General features: G+C 33.9%; 1 protein-coding gene across 1 annotated transcript in view; it reads left to right on the top strand.

Moving 5' to 3' along the window:
* LOC127713931 (electron transfer flavoprotein-ubiquinone oxidoreductase, mitochondrial-like) overlaps nt 1–19,105 on the top strand; it is a 38,681-nt gene that overhangs the window by 6,435 nt on the left and 13,141 nt on the right. Inside the window, exons 2-6 of the mRNA XM_052219887.1 lie at nt 8,051–8,152; nt 9,700–9,852; nt 13,849–13,925; nt 16,042–16,123; nt 17,212–17,330. Of these exons, the coding sequence (XP_052075847.1) occupies nt 8,051–8,152; nt 9,700–9,852; nt 13,849–13,925; nt 16,042–16,123; nt 17,212–17,330 (533 nt within the window). The remainder of the gene's footprint in view (nt 1–8,050; nt 8,153–9,699; nt 9,853–13,848; nt 13,926–16,041; nt 16,124–17,211; nt 17,331–19,105) is intronic.

Below are 19,105 nucleotides of genomic sequence, written 5' to 3'. Positions count from 1 at the left end.
AGTAACAGGGTTTTATTCATAAAAAAAGGAGGGATTTTCCAGTTTTCGGACAAAAACTCAGAAATGCTTTCAGCAATTCTTATGAAAATTTGGTGAAATGTTTGTATGTATTGATGGAAGCTCCCTTTAGAATTTTATAAATTTTACATTTTACATTTATGAGTTATGGGGTTTTATTCATTAAAAAAAGGGGTGATTTTCCAGTTTTTGGACAATAACTCAAAACTGCTGTCACCAATTCTCATGAAACTTTGGTGAATTGTTTATATCTATTGATGTAAGCTCCATTTTTATTTTCATAAATTTCTAATATGACATTGAGAATTAATTGAACTTTATTTGTATAGTCTGACAACAGATATACTAAGTATTGCACAACAGCAAGAAATCTTTAATTGAATATAAATTCAATTCATATAACCAATTTCAAGTTCTTTGACTAAATTTATTCAGAAACCTATAATATGTCAAATATTTAATTACAATCCAAATTCAGACCTGAATCAAGCTTGAATATTGTGTCCATTTTTGCCCCAACTGTTCAGGGTTGGACCTCTGCTGGCGTATCTAGCTGCGCTCAGCGAAGCAGTTTATTTCAAATTTTCAAATGACTATTTCTGGAAAACAGTAAGTGATAGACACATGCAGTCTTCAGTAATGAGAACAGGACAATAAAAAAATCAACCAAAATATAGGGTTAGTCCCTGGGGGTCATCCCAACCCCCTTCAATTTGAAAAGGTACTTTTATCTTGTAAACCGTCACGATCCCCACCCCTAAACAATATATATACTTGTATGGGATAATAAAAGAAATCAAATGAAAATAATTTGGGGGACTGGGAGTCCCTGGTGTTGTCCCACCCCCTCCTGTTTGAGAACTTGAAAATGGTTGAGATCCCCACCCCTAAACCATATATATTCATGTATGGGACAAAAAAACAAATTGAATGAAATATAGGGGGAGTCCCTGGGGTCACCCCACCCCCTCCTGTTTGAGAACTTGTCAACAGTCGAGATCCCCACCCCTAAACCATATTTATTCATGTATGGGACAATATAACAAATCAAATGAAATATTTGGGGAGTCACTGGGGTCACCCCAACCCCTGCTGTTTGAGAACTTTGAAATGGTTGAGATCCCCATCCCTAAACCATATACATTCATGTATGGGACAATAAAACAAATCAAATGAAATATAGGGGGAGTCCCTGGGGACACCCCACCCTCTCCTGTTTGAGAACTTGTAAACAGTCAAGATCCCCACCCCTAAACCATATATATATTCATGTATTGGACAATATAACAAATCAAATGAAATATATAGGGGTTTCTTGGGTCACCCCACCCCCTCCTGTTTTAGAACTGGGAAATGGTCGAGATCCCCACCCCTAAACCATATATATTCGTGTATAGGACAATAAAACAAATCAAATGAAATATAGGGGAGTCCATGGGGACACCCCACCCCCTCTTGTTTGAGAACTTGTAAACAGTTAAGATCCCCACCCCTAAACCATATATATTCATGTATGGGACAATATAACAAATCAAATGAAATATTTATGGAGTCCCTGGGGTCACCCCACCCCCTCCTGTTTGAAAACTTGGAAACGGTCGAGAACCCACACCTAAACCATATTTATTCCTGTTCATCATTTCAAAAAGATTTGAATGACATACAGGGTCAATCTCCTAGGTGTCACATATGCATATCACTTTACTAGACCAAACCAATATGAACTAGACTTTGCCCAATGTCAGGAGACCATGGGAATGACGAATTATGGGGGCTTTGTTTGGGAGACTTCGTAACGGCATCCTGTTACAATTATTTCTTGTTTATTATAAAATTTAATGGATGCAAAAAATGAGTCTAGGTTAATTGAATTTACTTTAATTATTTATTAAATTATTTCTGGTCCTATAATAATTTTCATTTATGGCTCATTTTAAAGAAAACATATAAATCTTTCAAGCAGTGTAAAGCCCAAGAATGTTTGACCAACTGTTTTATAATCACCTGTCATTTTATTCCAAACTTGGTGTGGAGTAACATCATGCACTTGGGGGTGAAGATGGGGGTCATTTACTTTGATATATGATCAGTTTCTTTTGAAAACCTTGATGAAATATTAATTAATTTGCCTTAATAACCAATTCATTTAATGAACATAAATGTACAATATACATATATACGTACGAATGTTAACATGGTTAAATTCTTGTTCTTTCAAATCTTAAAAAAAAATTGAAGCAACACTGCCACAGTTTTCATAATTACGTTTGCCTTGGTTTTTGGTTAACTGCCTACAGCGCTTACAGTGCTTTGATTTATGTACACTAATAGAATTAATGCAAAGTGGTCGTTCTCATCTGGTACTATTATACTAACAATTATGATGATTTTATTTTCATTGTTTAACTGGCAATATTCTTTTGGTTTGATCAAATGCAACAAATTGGTGGTAAATAGTTTGATGCTCCTTCCTATATTTAACACAAATTCATATATACACAAACAATACCAGAACAGGTTTCTGCGCAAATATTGGAAACTGAAAAAGTTAGGAAAAAATGATTTTGAGTTCATTAGTAATGAGTTTTTATATTGATTTTTCGTTTTATTGATTTTCTTACTGTTATTGGGGACTTCATCCCAATATAAAGTTCAAATGATTACATACTATTAGTTACATAGTGTGCTAGTGACCTAATACGATATATATGGGGTCAGTAAAATTCCATATGGGATAAGAGCCAAGCTCAAATCCCCATATGGAATTTACTGACGCCATATATATCATATTAGGTCACTAGCACACTATGTAAAGAATTAATTAATCTTACCGACTATCTAAACATGTGGTATTTAGACTAGTGGCCTATCAAAGTGATCAAGTCTTCAATGTCGCCAAAGTCAGTCATGGGACTTACTTTAATGAGTGACTTCCCTTAATCACTGATTCACGTAACATTATGTCCATAAAGGTTGGAAGTAAGAGTTGTCTTTCTTTAATAATCACCTATTGAAGTAGAACAAATTAATCACTAGACTAAGTGATTTAATTTTATTGTACCTTTAAATAAAGAATACTAATGATATAGGGACTAATTATGTTGCTAAAATTATCAGAACCAACATCTGTGTTGATAGGATGACCGGGTCATGTCAGGTGATGACCTTGTACTTAATCTAGGATAATGACATAAAAATCACTTGTTTAAGTATCATACCTCAATTTCCTTCCAAAAAATCACTTCTTTAAGTATCATTTTAATAACCCCCCACTAATTTCAACACCCCTGAACAGTGAAATTTTGATCGCGAACAGTAGAATTTTATTACATAATCTATAAGATGAAACCTTGAATTTTACAGGAAAAATACTCCCACTGCTGGGAAAAATCTGTTAAGAAAGTATCAGTTCATTATGTAAAGCCATTTTTAGAGCATTTTTTCAACTAAAATAGAATTTGCAGCTAAATGATTGCATCAAAGGCATAAACCTTGCTGCTTAAAACATGTAAAAGAAGCAAAAAGTTTATTTTTTTCAATTTTACTAATGAAAAGATATTATCTAAACCTACATGTGTATGTGTTTAAAATTTTGCTAAAACTACAAAATCACAATTTGTGACAAAACTTCGAATTTGCTACTTAAATAAGTGATTTAAAAATCACTTATCTCAATAAGTCCCCTGACTGGTATTAAGAACCTACTTCCATTGGTCTATACAAAAACAAATGCCAACAATAACGACTTGTTAGCTTTAAATGTGTTTTATTAATTTCTTCGTCTGCTGAAACCTTAAGATTTTTCCTCAACACTGTGTTGTTTTTATAAAGGGACGTAACACCACTAACTGTGTATTGAAATAAGCCCTGCCTTCTAACCCAATATGAAATATACACGGTCTCCATGCTGTTGCTTTTAACCAATCATATTCCTAGAAATATATAGCAGGTAAGATAAATGTATATATATGCTATTGGACTTTAAAAAACAATGTAATATTTATGTATTTATCTATTTTTTCACATTTTAATGTTAGCTTTGCAAAAATTTGGTTATGAAATTTGAAAGGAAACCTACATGAAAGAATATACCAGACTACTGTATAATAATAATAATATAATAATAATAAATTCTTTATTTAAAGAGGGTAAACACAGTTAGTTACAATTACTAATCTTCCCTGAGGCCCTCATATACAATACATGTAAAAAATAATAATAAAAGTCAAAAAAGCAAACATACAACATATTAACACAATCGTATAATCATGATAGTTCAATATACATGTACCATAATTAGAACATATAAAACAGTTACAGATTGCATGTAGTGAATAGATATTATATACAAATCAAAATCATACATTCTAAAAAAAAGAGTAATAGTTGCAATCATTTCAAGACTGAATATTGGGACTGTCTCAAGTATTGTTTTATAATTTGTTTAAAAGAAAAAGTGTTTTGCACTTTACGCATTTCATATGGTAGTCCGTTCCATAAAACTGATCCAGAATAAGCAAAAGATTTTTTAAACAGTTCAGTTTTTGGCTTAGGAACTATCAAATTACCTTGAGTGACACCCCTTAAAGCATAAGGATTATTAACAGATATAAGTTGAAACTTTTGAAGTAGGTACTGTGGTGCTTCTTTCCGCATACATTTATGTAGCAGTAAATATTTGTGGTATTTGATTCTGTTTTCAACTGTCATCCATCCAAGTTCTTTAAATAAGGGGGCTGATGGGAATAAAGGGTCTGCATCAAGAATTAATCTTGCTGCTCTTTTTTGAAGTTTTAATATTCTTACCATCCCTTCATTTTTACATTCTCCCCAAACAATACAGCAGTAATCGATGAGCGGCAGAATATACCCATTATAGTATGCTTTCCTGGCATTAATATCTAAAAATTTCTTTAATTTAGAAAGAAGGTATATTCTTGATGAAATGCTAGCACAAATTTGATCAATTTGATTTGTCCAGCTAAGTGTGCTGTTAATTTTAACACCTAATAATTTTTCACATGATGAATACTGTAGTATGTGTGTGCATCAAATGTGTCTTCTAACTGTAATGTACCAAATCTTATGTTTACTGATTAACATTCAAGCCTTCTTCAGGGGCAATCATCTTTGTCTAATTTCCATTGGCCATGATATTGTGTGCTTTGTTTGACAGTTGGTTTTTGGTTTCAACTATCTCTTCTCACTTAATTTGGACATGCCTTTCACCAGCTAGAAAAATTTGAGCAATCTGTTTTGTCATTTGATAGTTATGGTCATGATGGTGTAAGGAAAACGGGAATATATATGTAGGACTCTAAAGTGAGATAGGGACACTAAAATGCGATGGCCTACATTAAAGTGGGATGGTTTGATACGCTAAAGTGCGATGGTCTGTGTTATTCATTTGAACATGCTAAAGTGTGTTTTTCCACAAAAGTATTGACGTTAGCAACGTTAAACAGCATTCTGACGAGAATGTTTGTCCAGATTAAGTGTTTTTCTTACACAAGAAATTAAAGAGAGAAACAAATGATCACAATCTGGAACATTTCTAGTCGATGCTGGAAGAGGTTATCTTAAAATGTAAAATTGTAAAAAGAAATTTAATCAAAACAGCTGGGGTGCGAAAAAGTCTTTCTTTTTACTTTCTAATTGAATAATTCTATAAAAAAAAATTACAATTGGGTTTGTTATTTTCTGTTAAACAATGAATATACGTCAACTAGACAGCAACCTAACGAACAAATGTGTAGTATCATCATATGATTGCCAATAAGACAACAGATGAACTCACTATCCAACACCTAATAACATTAATGTATGCAACTTTAGCATGTTTAGGCTATAGTATGACCTTTAACCATGTTAACGGGGAGCATTGACTTACACTGCATAGTATTCCATTAAAACCAAAAGGGCCTCAAAACAACCAGTGTAAAAAAATTCAAACGAGTAAAAATAACAACCTGATTTAAATACAAAACAATAAAGAACAGCAAATATGAAATATACCAACAAACGACTACCACTAAATTCCGGATATACTATAACTACTGCAATGTAACCATTACACTTTTTGGACAACTATCGTACTGTAAATAAAAATATGAAGATGTAGTATGAACTATTCATCCAACCCCAAATGTTGTTCATGTATGCAACTAATAATCATACGGCCTTCAATGTAAAGCCTCATGAGCCTTGGCCCATGCCACATATACATGTAACAAGCTATATAGGATCTATACAATGACCAGTGTAAAACAATTCAAAAAAGAAAGACTACGACTTGATGTATAAATAAAACAATAAACGAAAAAGTAATAGAAACTCAGCAACAAACAAAAACCATTACCTGAACTACATTCTCGTAACACCATCAGACTTTAGAGTGTCATACCATCAGACTTTAGCATGTTATCTGATAGCACTTAAAAAACAAACAACCATCACACTTTAGCGTGACCATCGCACTTTAGAGTCCTATATATATATGCTACATGGAAGGTTCAGTAGATACTGCCCTGTTAATTACATGATTACTGGTAGTATTTACTGCCCTGGATAATACTCAGGTCATTAACACATGTAGCAAGGAACTTACATGTAAAAATGTGGCAATGCATTTACATTTATATCATTTTTGTCCCCCGCGCAATGCATTGCAAGGGATATAAAAATACTGAACGTCTGTACGGTCTTGTAAGGGCTCTCACATGTACAATTCTTGCCAGATTTTCATGAAACTTATATCATAGGTTTATACATGTTATATCAGCAATGTCTTGGACGAGTTCGAAAATCATGGCCAATCAAGTATTTTTAACATGTTTAAAAGAGGAATGTCCCTTGGAAAAATCAACTATATGAAAATTGCATTGTTTGTACAATTCTTGCCAGATTTTCATGAAACTTATACCATATGTTTATCATTACATTACATAGATATAAGAAGATGTGGTATGAGTGCCAATGAGACAACTCTTTATAAAAGTAAACCATTATAGGTCAAAGTAAGGTCTTCAACACGGAGCCTTGGTTCACACCGAACAGCAAGCTATAAAGAGCCCCAAAAATTACTAGAGTAAAACCATTCAAACGGGAAAACCAATGGTCTAATCTATATAAAAAAACGAGAAACAAAACACTTACATGTATGAACCACATCAACAAATGACAACTACTGAACATCAGATTCCTGACTTAGGACAGGTGCATGCATGTTTCATTATAATACATTATTTTTATTGGCTAACAGCAATCTCGCGTCATCCTGAAATTAACCTTCATTTCAAAATGAAATCTGGTGAGTAGTAACATTCATGATGACACAAGCTTCCACAATAAAATGCACAGGTAAATAAAAGAAAAACTTGATAGAAACTGTGTTTTCATGATCCTAGCAAAAAAATGTAATTATAAGTATTGAATGCTTCTTATAGTAATTTTATAGGAGTGCACATTTTTAAAATGAAGTGCTTCCGGGCATAATACAAAATGTACTTCAGTCAACGCTTTTACACCCCAATAAATTTACAAAAAGAAGCATTCAATTCTTAAATATCAACAATGTCTTGGATGAGTTCGAAAATCAGTGCCAAAGAAGTATTTTTAAAAGAGTAATGCCCTTGGAAACATCAATTATATGGAAAATTGCATCATTAGTGCTCTCATTTGTAGAATTCTTGTTAGATTTTTATGAAACTTATACCATAGGTTAATATTAGCAATGTCTTTGAAGATTTCGAAAATCAGTGAGGATCCATTTTTTTTAAAAAGAGTTATGCCTCTTGGAAACATTAATAATTTGGAAAATTGCAACATTAGGGCTCTCATGTGTACAATTCTTGAAAGAGTTTTTTGAAACTTATATCATAGGCTTATATAAGCAATGTCTATATATATATGTTTGAAAATCAGTGCCGATCAAATATTTTTAAAAGAGTATACATGCCCCTTGGAAACATTAATAATTTGGAAAATTGCACCATCTACAAATGTACAACAATAATGATGATTATTGTTTCAGTGTCACATTTCCTGTCCCACTGTAAATATGGCAGACTGTATTCAACGAAGATAACAACACATTACACTATACACTCTAGGGAACAAGATCCACGATGGAAAGGTAGGTTTTGAGATTTACAGCATACATGTACTGTATTAATTTTTAAGAAGATTTCAACTGTTATTAAAGCAATGTTCACTACCTGACCATGATGACTACATGTTTTTTTACCACAGAGTTTTTCCCTGAAAGATCCTTACTCTTTCATTTTAGATTGATTTATTAACATATATTTTTAATACATGTATCAATCATAGAAAAGTAATAAGTGAAAGACAGAAAAATAATACATAAGAATATCTGGTATGATTGCCAATGAGACAACTCTCTGATGTAGAAGTAAGCAACTATCATGACTTAATAGGTCACAATCCAACCTTAAACAATGAGTGAAACCCGTACCGCATAGCTTAATTACCTTAAATAACTGGAAAAACAATATCTTTCATCGTAATACACCTAAAGATTTGTATTGTTTTTGTCCAGCCTGCGACTTTTGTCGCAGAAAGCTCGACATAGGGATAGTGATCCTGCGGCGGCGTTAGCTAACTTCTTAAAAGCTTTATATTTTAGAAGGTGGAAGACCTGGATGCTTCATACTTTGTATAAGGATGCCTCATGTTACGAAGTTTCCGTCAGTCACATTTCCAATGTCCTTGACCTCATTTTCATGGTTCAGTGACTACTTGAAAAAAAAGTTAACATTTTTTGTAATGTTAAATTCTCTCTTATTATAAGTAGTAGGTTAACTATATTTGGTATGTGCGTACCTTGCAAGGTCCTCATGCCCGTCAGACAGTTTTCACTTGACCTCGATCTCATTTGATGGATCAGTGAACAAGGTTAAGTTTTGGTGGTCAAGTCCATATCTCAGATACTATAAGCAATAGGTCTAGTATATTCCGTGTAGGGAAGGACTGTAAGGTGTACATGTCCAACTGGCAGGTGTCATTTGACCTTGACCTCATTTTCATGGTTCAGTGGTTATAGTTAAGTTTTTGTGTTTTGGTCTGTTTTTCTTATACTGTATGCAATAGGTCTACTATATTTGGTGTATGGAATGATTGTAAGGTGTACATGTCTAGCTGGCAGGTGTCATTTGACCTTGACCTCATTTTCATGGTTCAGTGGTCAAAGTTAAGATTTTGAGTTTTGGTCTTTTTTTTCTAATACTATATGCAATAGGTCAACTATATTTGGTGTATGGAAATATTTTGTGATCTATATGTCAGTCGCGCAGGTTTTATTTGACCTTGATCTCATTTTCACAGTTCATTGTTCAGTGTTAAGTTTTTGTGTTTTGGTTTGTTTTTCTTAAACTATAAGCAATAGGTCAACTATATTTGTTGTATGGAAGAATTGTTAGCTGTACATGCCTGCCTGGCATGGTTCATCTGATCTTGACCTCATTTTCATGGTTCATTGGTCAATGTTTAGTTTTCTTGGTTAATGTTAAGTTTATGTGACAGTTGTAATAAAACTTTATATTTAGGACTATCAACATAATATCAGTGATTAGTAAAGAAGGCGAGACATTTCAGTGTGTGCACTCTTGTTTGAAATCCCAATTGTTAAAGATGTCATTTGAAAATATTTATGTTTAACAGATATAGACATGACACGATATGAAGATGTGGCAGATGTTGTGATTGTTGGGGGCGGTCCAGCAGGCCTGTCTGCTGCTTGTCGTTTGAAACAGTTGGCAAACGAACAAGAAAAGGAACTCAGGGTTTGCTTAGTCGAAAAAGCTCCTGAAATAGGTAGGTATAATAAGATAGGCTGGTCAACATAGGTAATTAAGAATAAAATGTGTCTTAATTGTATTGAACCAAATTTTATATCACCAGAAAAGTCTTATTACTGTATATGTAGTTTAGGATGTACTTATGAAACAACTCTTTAATTATGAACATGTTATATGTTTCAAGTGTTCAGAGAAATTGTTTTGACTGTCGGAGGATTGAATTTTTGAGGACATGTGGTTAAGGATGTACACCTCAGAGGAGCCAAAAATTTCTAGAAATAAACTTTTTTTCTTAACCTGATTTTTGGGTTTATATGACTGTAAAAAATTGATTGGTGAAGAAACAATCATATGGTGGTGCACTTCTTTTTTTGCTACAGCCATTTGAAAGTACCCAATTCTGATGATTTTCCCATTTTTTATCAATTTTTACCCATTTTTGGGCTATTATCATGAAAAAAATCACACAGTTTCACAATTAAACTTTTTTTCATTCTTTCAATAAAGATGAAGTGGACCAATCTGAATAAATTTAACTTAAAAAAACTATAGGTAGGTGTTAATATAAGAAAGTTTTATAAAATTTTGTTGCTTTTTCGTGTCAAATTTACCATGCTGTCAATTTTTTTAATTTGAGATTTTTCTCTTTTTTTTTACCAAAAAGCATATTATTTAAACTTCTTTGTTATAAATGATTGAAAAAATACATATCTAAGAAATGTGAAAAGAAAAAATTGATATGGGATGTACATGTTTCTGGTAAAATAATTTCTTGTACCCCTCACCAATTTTCTCAACATTTCGGCTAATGAGATTGACTTGATTAATTGGTAATAAAATTTGAAAATTTTATTACTCAAAAACTATTTATTGTAAATACACAATTTTTTCACAGAGTTAAGTTTGATTATAATATTTTATAAATTCATTGATATTTTCCACTTGTATCAAATGTTTTGGAAATAATTCCAGAAAGAGATTTCAACAAGACTGAAACGTCAGAAGATTACATACTTAAGCTATCATGGCTATAAAATAAAATAATGAAAATGTATTAAGAATAAGGAGAAAATGGGTTAAGAAATAACAGACATGGCAGATATTAGAAAATGAATGTTAAGGTTGGGAAGATTGTGTACCTCCTTCCCCCAAAGTATAGACCAAGATATCTTTGATTCAGGCTTTGTCTTTTGATACCAGACTTTTGTGAAATACTTAGATTTAGACATCCCTAAAAATTAGGCAAATTTTTATACAAAAAGCCTGAGTAAAGGCTATCCCAACCAACTGTAATTTTTTTAGTGCAGACACTATCATACAGTGTAATAACAGTTAAAAATTAACTGTTCTATGAGAATTTCTTCAAAAACTTTTCACCAAACTATTAATATTTTGTTGACCCATAACTTTCATTAAAATTTGCAATATATTCATGATATATATCAAAAATACTTTAAAGCATCCCCACTTTGTATATATCAAAAATTGCAAATGGGGGGGGGGGGGAATTTTGATTGATTGATTTTTATACGACTGCAAAAAAATTTTGGGATCGTATAATGGTATATGATGTCGTCTTCCGAAGACACATTGGTTTCCGGACAATAACTTTAGTTTTAGTGAATGGATCTCTATGAAATTTTTTAAGAAGGTTCAATACCACAAAAGGAAGTTTGGGATCGATTTTGGGGATGATGGTTCTAACCGTTTAGGAATTAGGGGCCCAAAACAAGCATTTTTCTAGTTTCAGGATAATAACTTGTGTATAAGTATTTGGATTGCTCTGAAATTGTACCACAATGTTTAATACCACAAGTAGAAGGTATGGATTCATTTTAGGGGTTATGGGGCCAACAGTTTAGGAATTAAGGGCCAAAAAAGGGGCCAAAAACAAGCATTTTTCTAGTTTCCAGACAATTACTTGTGTGTAAGTGTATGGATCTCTCTGACATTGTACCACAAGGTTCCATATAACAAAGGGAAGGCTGGGATTGAGTTTGGGGTTAATTGCCCTAAACATGTAGGAATTAGGGGCCAAAAAAAGGGCCAAAAACAGGCATTTTTCTAGTTTCCAGACAATAACTTGTGTGTAAGTTTATGGATCTCTCTGAAATTGTACTACAAGGATCCATGCTACAAAGGAAAGGCTGGGATTGAGTTTTGGGGTTATTGCTCCAAGGGGGGTTTCAAAAAGTTGGAGGGGGGGGGGATTTTTTCCCAATTTTTAAAGGGATTCATATTTTTTTTTAAATTTTTGAAAGGTTTCAAGAAGAAATCTTCAATTGCATAGTATTGCGCAATGGATTTATAAGATCTTTGACCACATTTATTTTGTGTCAGAAACCTATATTATGTCAAAAATTTGATCACAATCCAAATTCAGACAGTATCAAGCGTGAATATTGTGTCCAAATTTGCCCCAACTGTTCAGGGTTCGACCTCTGAGGTTGTATCAGGCTGCGCTCAACGAAGCATTTTATTGATGTTTAATCCAAGTTTCAGTACTATTGGTTATATCATGGCAGTCAGATGTTATTGGTGGAGGAAGCAGGAGTGTCATAGAGAGAACAAACCACCTTCAGCAGGAAAACTGACAATCCTAGTCAATTAAGATTGGAGTACATGAATAATGGCCATCCAACTGTCATGTCAAAGAGAGAACCACCAACCCTCGACAGGAAAACTGACAATCCTAGTCAATTAAGATTGGAGTACATGTATATAATGGACCTCCCACAGTAGTGCCAAGGAGAGAACCACCAAACATCATCAGGAAAGCTGACAATCCTAGTCAATTAAGATTGGAGTACATGAATAATGGACCTCCCACAGGAGTGTCATAGAGAGAACCACCAACCCTCGACAGGAAAGCTGACAATCCTAGTCAATTAAGATTGGAGTACATGTATAAAATGGACCTCCCACAGGAGTGTCATAGAGAGAACCACCAAACATCATCAGGAAAGCTGACAATCCTAGTCAATTAAGATTGGGGTACATGTATATAATGGACCTCCCACAGGAGTGTCATAGAGAGAACCACCAAACATCATCAGGAAAGCTGACAATCCTAGTCAATTAAGATTGGGGTACATGTATATAATGGACCTCCCACAGGAGTGTCATAGAGAGAACCACCAAACATCATCAGGAAAGCTGACAATCCTAGTCAATTAAGATTGGAGTACATGTATATAATTGACCTCCCACAGGAGTGTCATAGAGAGAACCACCAACCCTCGGCAGGAAAGCTGACAATCCTAGTCAATTAAGATTGGGGTACATGTATATAATGGACCTCCCACAGGAGTGTCATAGAGAGAACCACCAACCTTCGACAGGAAAGCTGACAATCCTAGTCAATTAAGATTGGAGTACATGTATATAATGGACCTCCAACAGGAGTGTCAGAGAGAACCACCAACCCTCGACAGGAAAACTGACAATACTAGTCAATTAAGATTGGGGTACATGTATATAATGGACCTCCCACAGGAGTGTCATAGAGAGAACCACCAAACATCATCAGGAAAGCTGACAATCCTAGTCAATTAAGATTGGGGTACATGTATATAATGGACCTCCCACAGGAGTGTCATAGAGAGAACCACCAAACATCATCAGGAAAGCTGACAATCCTAGTCAGTTAAGATTTGAGTACATGTATAATGGACCTCCCACAGGAGTGCCAAACAGAGAACCACCAAACATCATCAGGAAAGCTGACAATCCTAGTCAATTAAGATTTGAGTACATGTATAATGCACCTCCCACATGTGTTATGTGACTACTTAGACCACTCTGCAACCGAGTCAAATGTTGAAAGTTCTGATTTCATGAGTGAAAGATTTTTATAATACCAGAACTGGACAGGGTGAAAATACAATATTTTAAGGATTGTGACTAAAAAAAATCCAAAAAGATCTTGACCAATAGACCCTAATATTTTAGGAAGGAGTCTGAATGCATGAAACAATATATCATTTACATTCTGTTGCGCATACATTTTCAGGAGCACATACACTATCTGGAGCATGTATAGAACCGACAGCTCTAAGTGAACTTTTTCCTGACTGGAAAGAAAAAGGAGTAAGTAGTAGCTGAGAAGCCAGATAAACTTTTAATACTATCTTTGTTCTAGAGTAGATAATGTAATTCATGATCAACAAAAATGTTACACAATAAAAATACCGTTTGTCTGGTATGATTGCCAATGAGACAACTATCCACTAAAGTTCAATTGAAGTAGAAGTAATTATTCTCTAATTATACCCCCGCTTTAAAAAAGTGGGGGTATACTGGTTTACCTCTGTCTGTTAGTCCGTCCGTCCCATGAATATTTTTTGTCGCACCTTTCTCAGGAACTACATCATAAGGATTTCTGAAATTTGGTTTCATGGTTTATATAAGTCAGCTATCCGTTTGATTCATCACTCAACAACTTCCTGTTTTATACCGAACACTTACATCATTTTACACATGACATCCAAGTAGTTGAAAATTGCGGCAGGGGTATCATCAGTGAGCAGTCGCTCGCAGTTTCACTTGTTATAAATACAATAATATTATTTTCATCTAGTAATATATTGAAAATTGCTTCTTCTTGTTTTAATAAAATATTGTAAGGTATTTTTCTTTTTAATTCTTTGATGGACAGCACACTCTTAAAATCCGTTAGTGTATAAGTTATCTACTAATTTAAATTGAAATTTAATGCAAAGGATTGGTCAAGATGTTTACTGAAATTGGCAATTTTTGATGACGTAATGAAATTTATTTAGTAAATGAAGAAATTTAATGGGAATTACTATATTCTCCGAATACATAAAAAAGATAATAATATATTTTTACCAAATAGAAAAGAGAATGGTACTAAACAGGGAATGTGTCAAAGAGACAAAAACCCTACCAAAGAACAGAAAACTCCCCAAGGCCACCAATGGGTCTTCAACGCAGCGAGATAATCCAGCACCCAAAGGTGGGCTTCAGCTGGCCCCTTAACAATAATGTATACTAATTCAGCGAAATGGACGCCACAATAAACCCCGAAACATACAAATGAACCAAAATTAGAAAAAATAAGAGTAATTTGGGACAGGCGCATGAATGTGGCAGGGTAAAACTTGTTTTGTGAGATCTCAACCCTCCCCTATACCTCTAGCCAAAGTTGAATAAACCAGCTCACAGTAAAACTCAGTTCAAAAGAAGTTCGAATACAATGTTAGAATAGGTAACAGAAAACACTAAGCAAAATGACAATGAAAAACATAAAGACTGTTTTGTAAAATTATCTATGTGATATGTATGATTCTCCCATTTTTCCTTTTTTGCTTATGACAGTTTCCTTATTTTATTCTATTCCAATTGTTAAGTTTTCTTTCTAGTCACAAATTAAATTTGAGATTTTTTTATTGATAATGTGAATTGTGCAAGGACTCTAACTTGAAAACAAGGATGGTGACTTTATTATATTTTTAGAACAGGTCTTTCCTTGGTGCTACTTTATATTTTTACGAAAGTCAATTTTGGGTATTTGCATTCAAAATATGCAAAGAAAACCTATACTCATGACGTACTACACAAGATATTTTAGTTTGTAGAGATAAAAACACAGAATTTGAAATTTAAAAAAAAACATATCATAAATTTTGAAATCTATTGTTGATTTTTCTTGCAGTTTTGACATAAATTGCTTGGAGCTGTTCACAATTGATTGCAAAAGAAAAAAAATGGGAATCCTTGGTTTTTTTTCAGCATAATTTTCATACAATTATGGAGATCCAATTTTGATTTTTTCATGCTGAATTTGTTGTTTGGCATAACAAAGATTTTATTATTTATATGAAAAAAAAAATCTTAAATTAATGAAAAATGTATATGTAATATTTTGACAAAAAGAAAAGTAGGGGTTAGCGGGCAAAATGTTACAATGGCACCACATGGGTAAAACCAGAGAATTCAGAATATCTGACAAAAAAATAGAAACAAAAACTAGCGAACATCCTTTATTAGCTATTTAACTGACAAATTTCATGAATTTGTCAGCCATAAATGAGATTTATTATTGTCCTTCAATTTTTTGTAAGTCGCCCACAGGGGCTTCCAGAATAACAGAGCAGAATGAGAGATCTAGATATCAGATTGATATACCCATTTGTGTATTGTAATTAATAATTTAGTGCAACATATATTGATGTTTTTGTAGGCACCCTTAAAGACACCAGTAACAGAAGATAAATTTTATTTCTTAACAGAGAATAAAACAATACCTATACCAGTATTCCCAGGTAACTATACTGAAGAATTATATTGACTCACAACATTTTATGGATTTATAAGACCCCCCTAAATAACCTATAAATGTAACTTTGGTGAACATGTCATGTTGTGATGCAAAGATGGAAATTACAATCAAAAACTTAACAGGCAATTGAGTCCTATCTGAATTAACAAAAAAACTGTTAAAAAATTCAAAACCATGACTGTTAGAATCACAAGGTACAACTTTTCCATACTATCCATATTTAACAACTTCACAATGGGTAAAAAAAATGGTGGTAAGGATTATAAGTTAAGCAGTTAAGATATTGTGTCTTCACTGAATTAGATTCTGAAATTATACTTTTCACATCACAGGAAGTTAACCATTTGCAATATTTCAACAGACTAAGTCATGAGGATTAACATGCTTTTGATCAGTAAGGTCACATATTTTGATAAACAATTAATAAGTTGATGAAAATACTCAAAGTTAATATACTGTACATTGTATGCCCAGTTGGTAATAACCTAATCAATGAACATTATGACTGGTATTTTTGTTTAAATTGATCAGACATTTCAGTTTTAGAATATAATGCCTTAAGTGACTTTCAAATTAGAGGTATAGTTTTTCAACTTGGCATTGGTAACTTACACATACTCATTTATTTTGAAAATGCATTTAATTTATGTACATTGGAGTAATAGCTTGTTTCTTTGATATCCATGAATTATTACATTAATTTTATGTTTTATAAGAATCCATACTTTTGATAATCAAATTGTATATCTCAATAAAATTCAACATTCATGACAGCACATGCTTCTAAATATAATGACAATGTCACAATAATGCATAGGAGAACAAACAAAAATTTGCTATAACTCATTATTTCATGGTTGTAGCTTAAAATATAATTATAAGATTTGAATGCTTCTTTTTGTAATTTTATAGGGTTGTAACAGCATTGGTCATGCACACATTTTAAGTATGAATCACTTCCTCTTTAAATTACAAAAGGAAGCATTCAATTCTTAAATTATGCACTAACACCATGAATACAGTTGTTTATATGATTGTTATAAGTTATTTTACAAAGAATTTATGTTTTAGGAATGCCAATGAATAACCATGGTAATTATGTAGTACGTCTGGGTAATGTTGTACGATGGTTAGGACAGCAGGCAGAGGAACTTGGTGTAGAGATCTATCCTGGTTATGCTGCTAGTGAGGTATGTATACCATGGTAATTATGTGGTACGTCTGGGTAATGTTGTAAGATGGTTAGGACAGCAGGCAGAAGAACTTGGTGTAGAGATCTATCCTGGTTATGCTGCTAGTGAGGTATGTATACAGTGGTAATTATGTAGTACGTCTAGGTAATGTTGTACGATGGTTAGGACAGCAGGCAGAGGAACTTGGTGTAGAGATCTATTCTGGTTATGCTGCTAGTGAGGTATGTATACCATGGTAATTATGTAGTACGTCTAGGTAATGTTGTAAGATGGTTAGGACAGCAGGCAGAGGAACTTGGTGTAGAGATCTATCCTGGTTATGCTGCTAGTGAGGTATGTATACCATGGTAATTATGTGGTACGTCTGGGTAATGTTGTAAGATGGTTAGGACAGCAGGCAGAAGAACTTGGTGTAGAGATCTATCCTGGTTATGCTGCTAGTGAGGTATGTATACAGTGGTAATTATGTAGTACGTCTAGGTAATGTTGTACGATGGTTAGGACAGCAGGCAGAGGAAATTGGTGTAGAGATCTATTCTGGTTATTCTGCTAGTGAGGTATGTATACCATGGTAATTATGTGGTACATCTACGTAATGTTGTATGATGGTTAGGACAGCAGGCAGAAGAAGATGGTGTAGAGATCTATCCTGGTTATGCTGCTAGTGAGGTATGTATAAAGTGGTAATTATGTAGTACGTCTAGGTAATGTTGTACGATGGTTAGGACAGCAGGCAGAGGAAATTGGTGTAGAGATCTATTCTGGTTATGCTGCTAGTGAGGTATGTATACCATGGTAATTATGTGGTACATCTACGTAATGTTGTACGATGGTTAGGACAGCAGGCAGAAGAACTTGGTGTAGAGATCTATCCTGGTTATGCTGCTAGTGAGGTATGTATACCATGGTAATTATGTGGTACGTCTAGGTAATGTTGTAGGATGGTTAGGGCAGCAGGCAGAGGAACTTGGTGTAGAGATATATCCTGGTTATGCTGCTAGTGAGGTATGTATACAGTGGTAATTATGTAGTACGTCTAGGTAATGTTGTATGATGGTTAGTACAGCAGGCAGAGGAACTTGGTGTAGAGATCTATGCTGGTAATGCTGCTAGTGAGGTATGTATACCATGGTAATTATGTAGTACGTCTAGGTAATGTTGTACGATGGTTAGGACAGCAGGCAGAGGAACTTGGTGTAGAGATCTATTCTGGTTATGCTGCTAGTGAGGTATGTATACCATGGTAATTATGTTGTATGTCTAAGTAATGTTGTATGATGGTTAGGACAGCAGGCAGAGGAACTTGGTGTAGAGATCTATCCTGGTTATGCTGCTAGTGAGGTATGTATACAATGGTAACTATGTGGTACGTCTGGGTAATGTTGTAAGATGGTTAGGACAGCAAGCAGAAGAAGATGGTGTAGAGATTTATTCTGGTTATGCTGCTAGTGAGGTATGTATACCATGGTAATTATGTGGTACGTCTAGGTAATGTTGTACGATGGTTAGGACAACAGGTAGAGGAACTTGGTGTAGAGATATATCCTGGTTATGCTGCTAGTGAGGTATGTATACCATGGTAATTAAGTAGTACGTCTAGGTAATGTTGCACGATGGTTAGGACAGCAGGCAGAGGAACTTGGTGTAGAGATCTATCCTGGTTATGCTGCTAGTGAGGTATGTATACCATGGTAATTAAGTAGTACGTCTAGGTAATGTTGTACGATGGTTAGGACAGCAGGCAGAGGAACTTGGTGTAGAGATCTATCCTG

This window comes from Mytilus californianus, unplaced genomic scaffold (genome assembly GCF_021869535.1).
Source record: "Mytilus californianus isolate M0D057914Y unplaced genomic scaffold, xbMytCali1.0.p SCAF_9, whole genome shotgun sequence".
NCBI lineage: Eukaryota > Metazoa > Mollusca > Bivalvia > Mytilida > Mytilidae > Mytilus > Mytilus californianus.
This window is presented reverse-complemented; position numbering and strand designations above follow the sequence as displayed.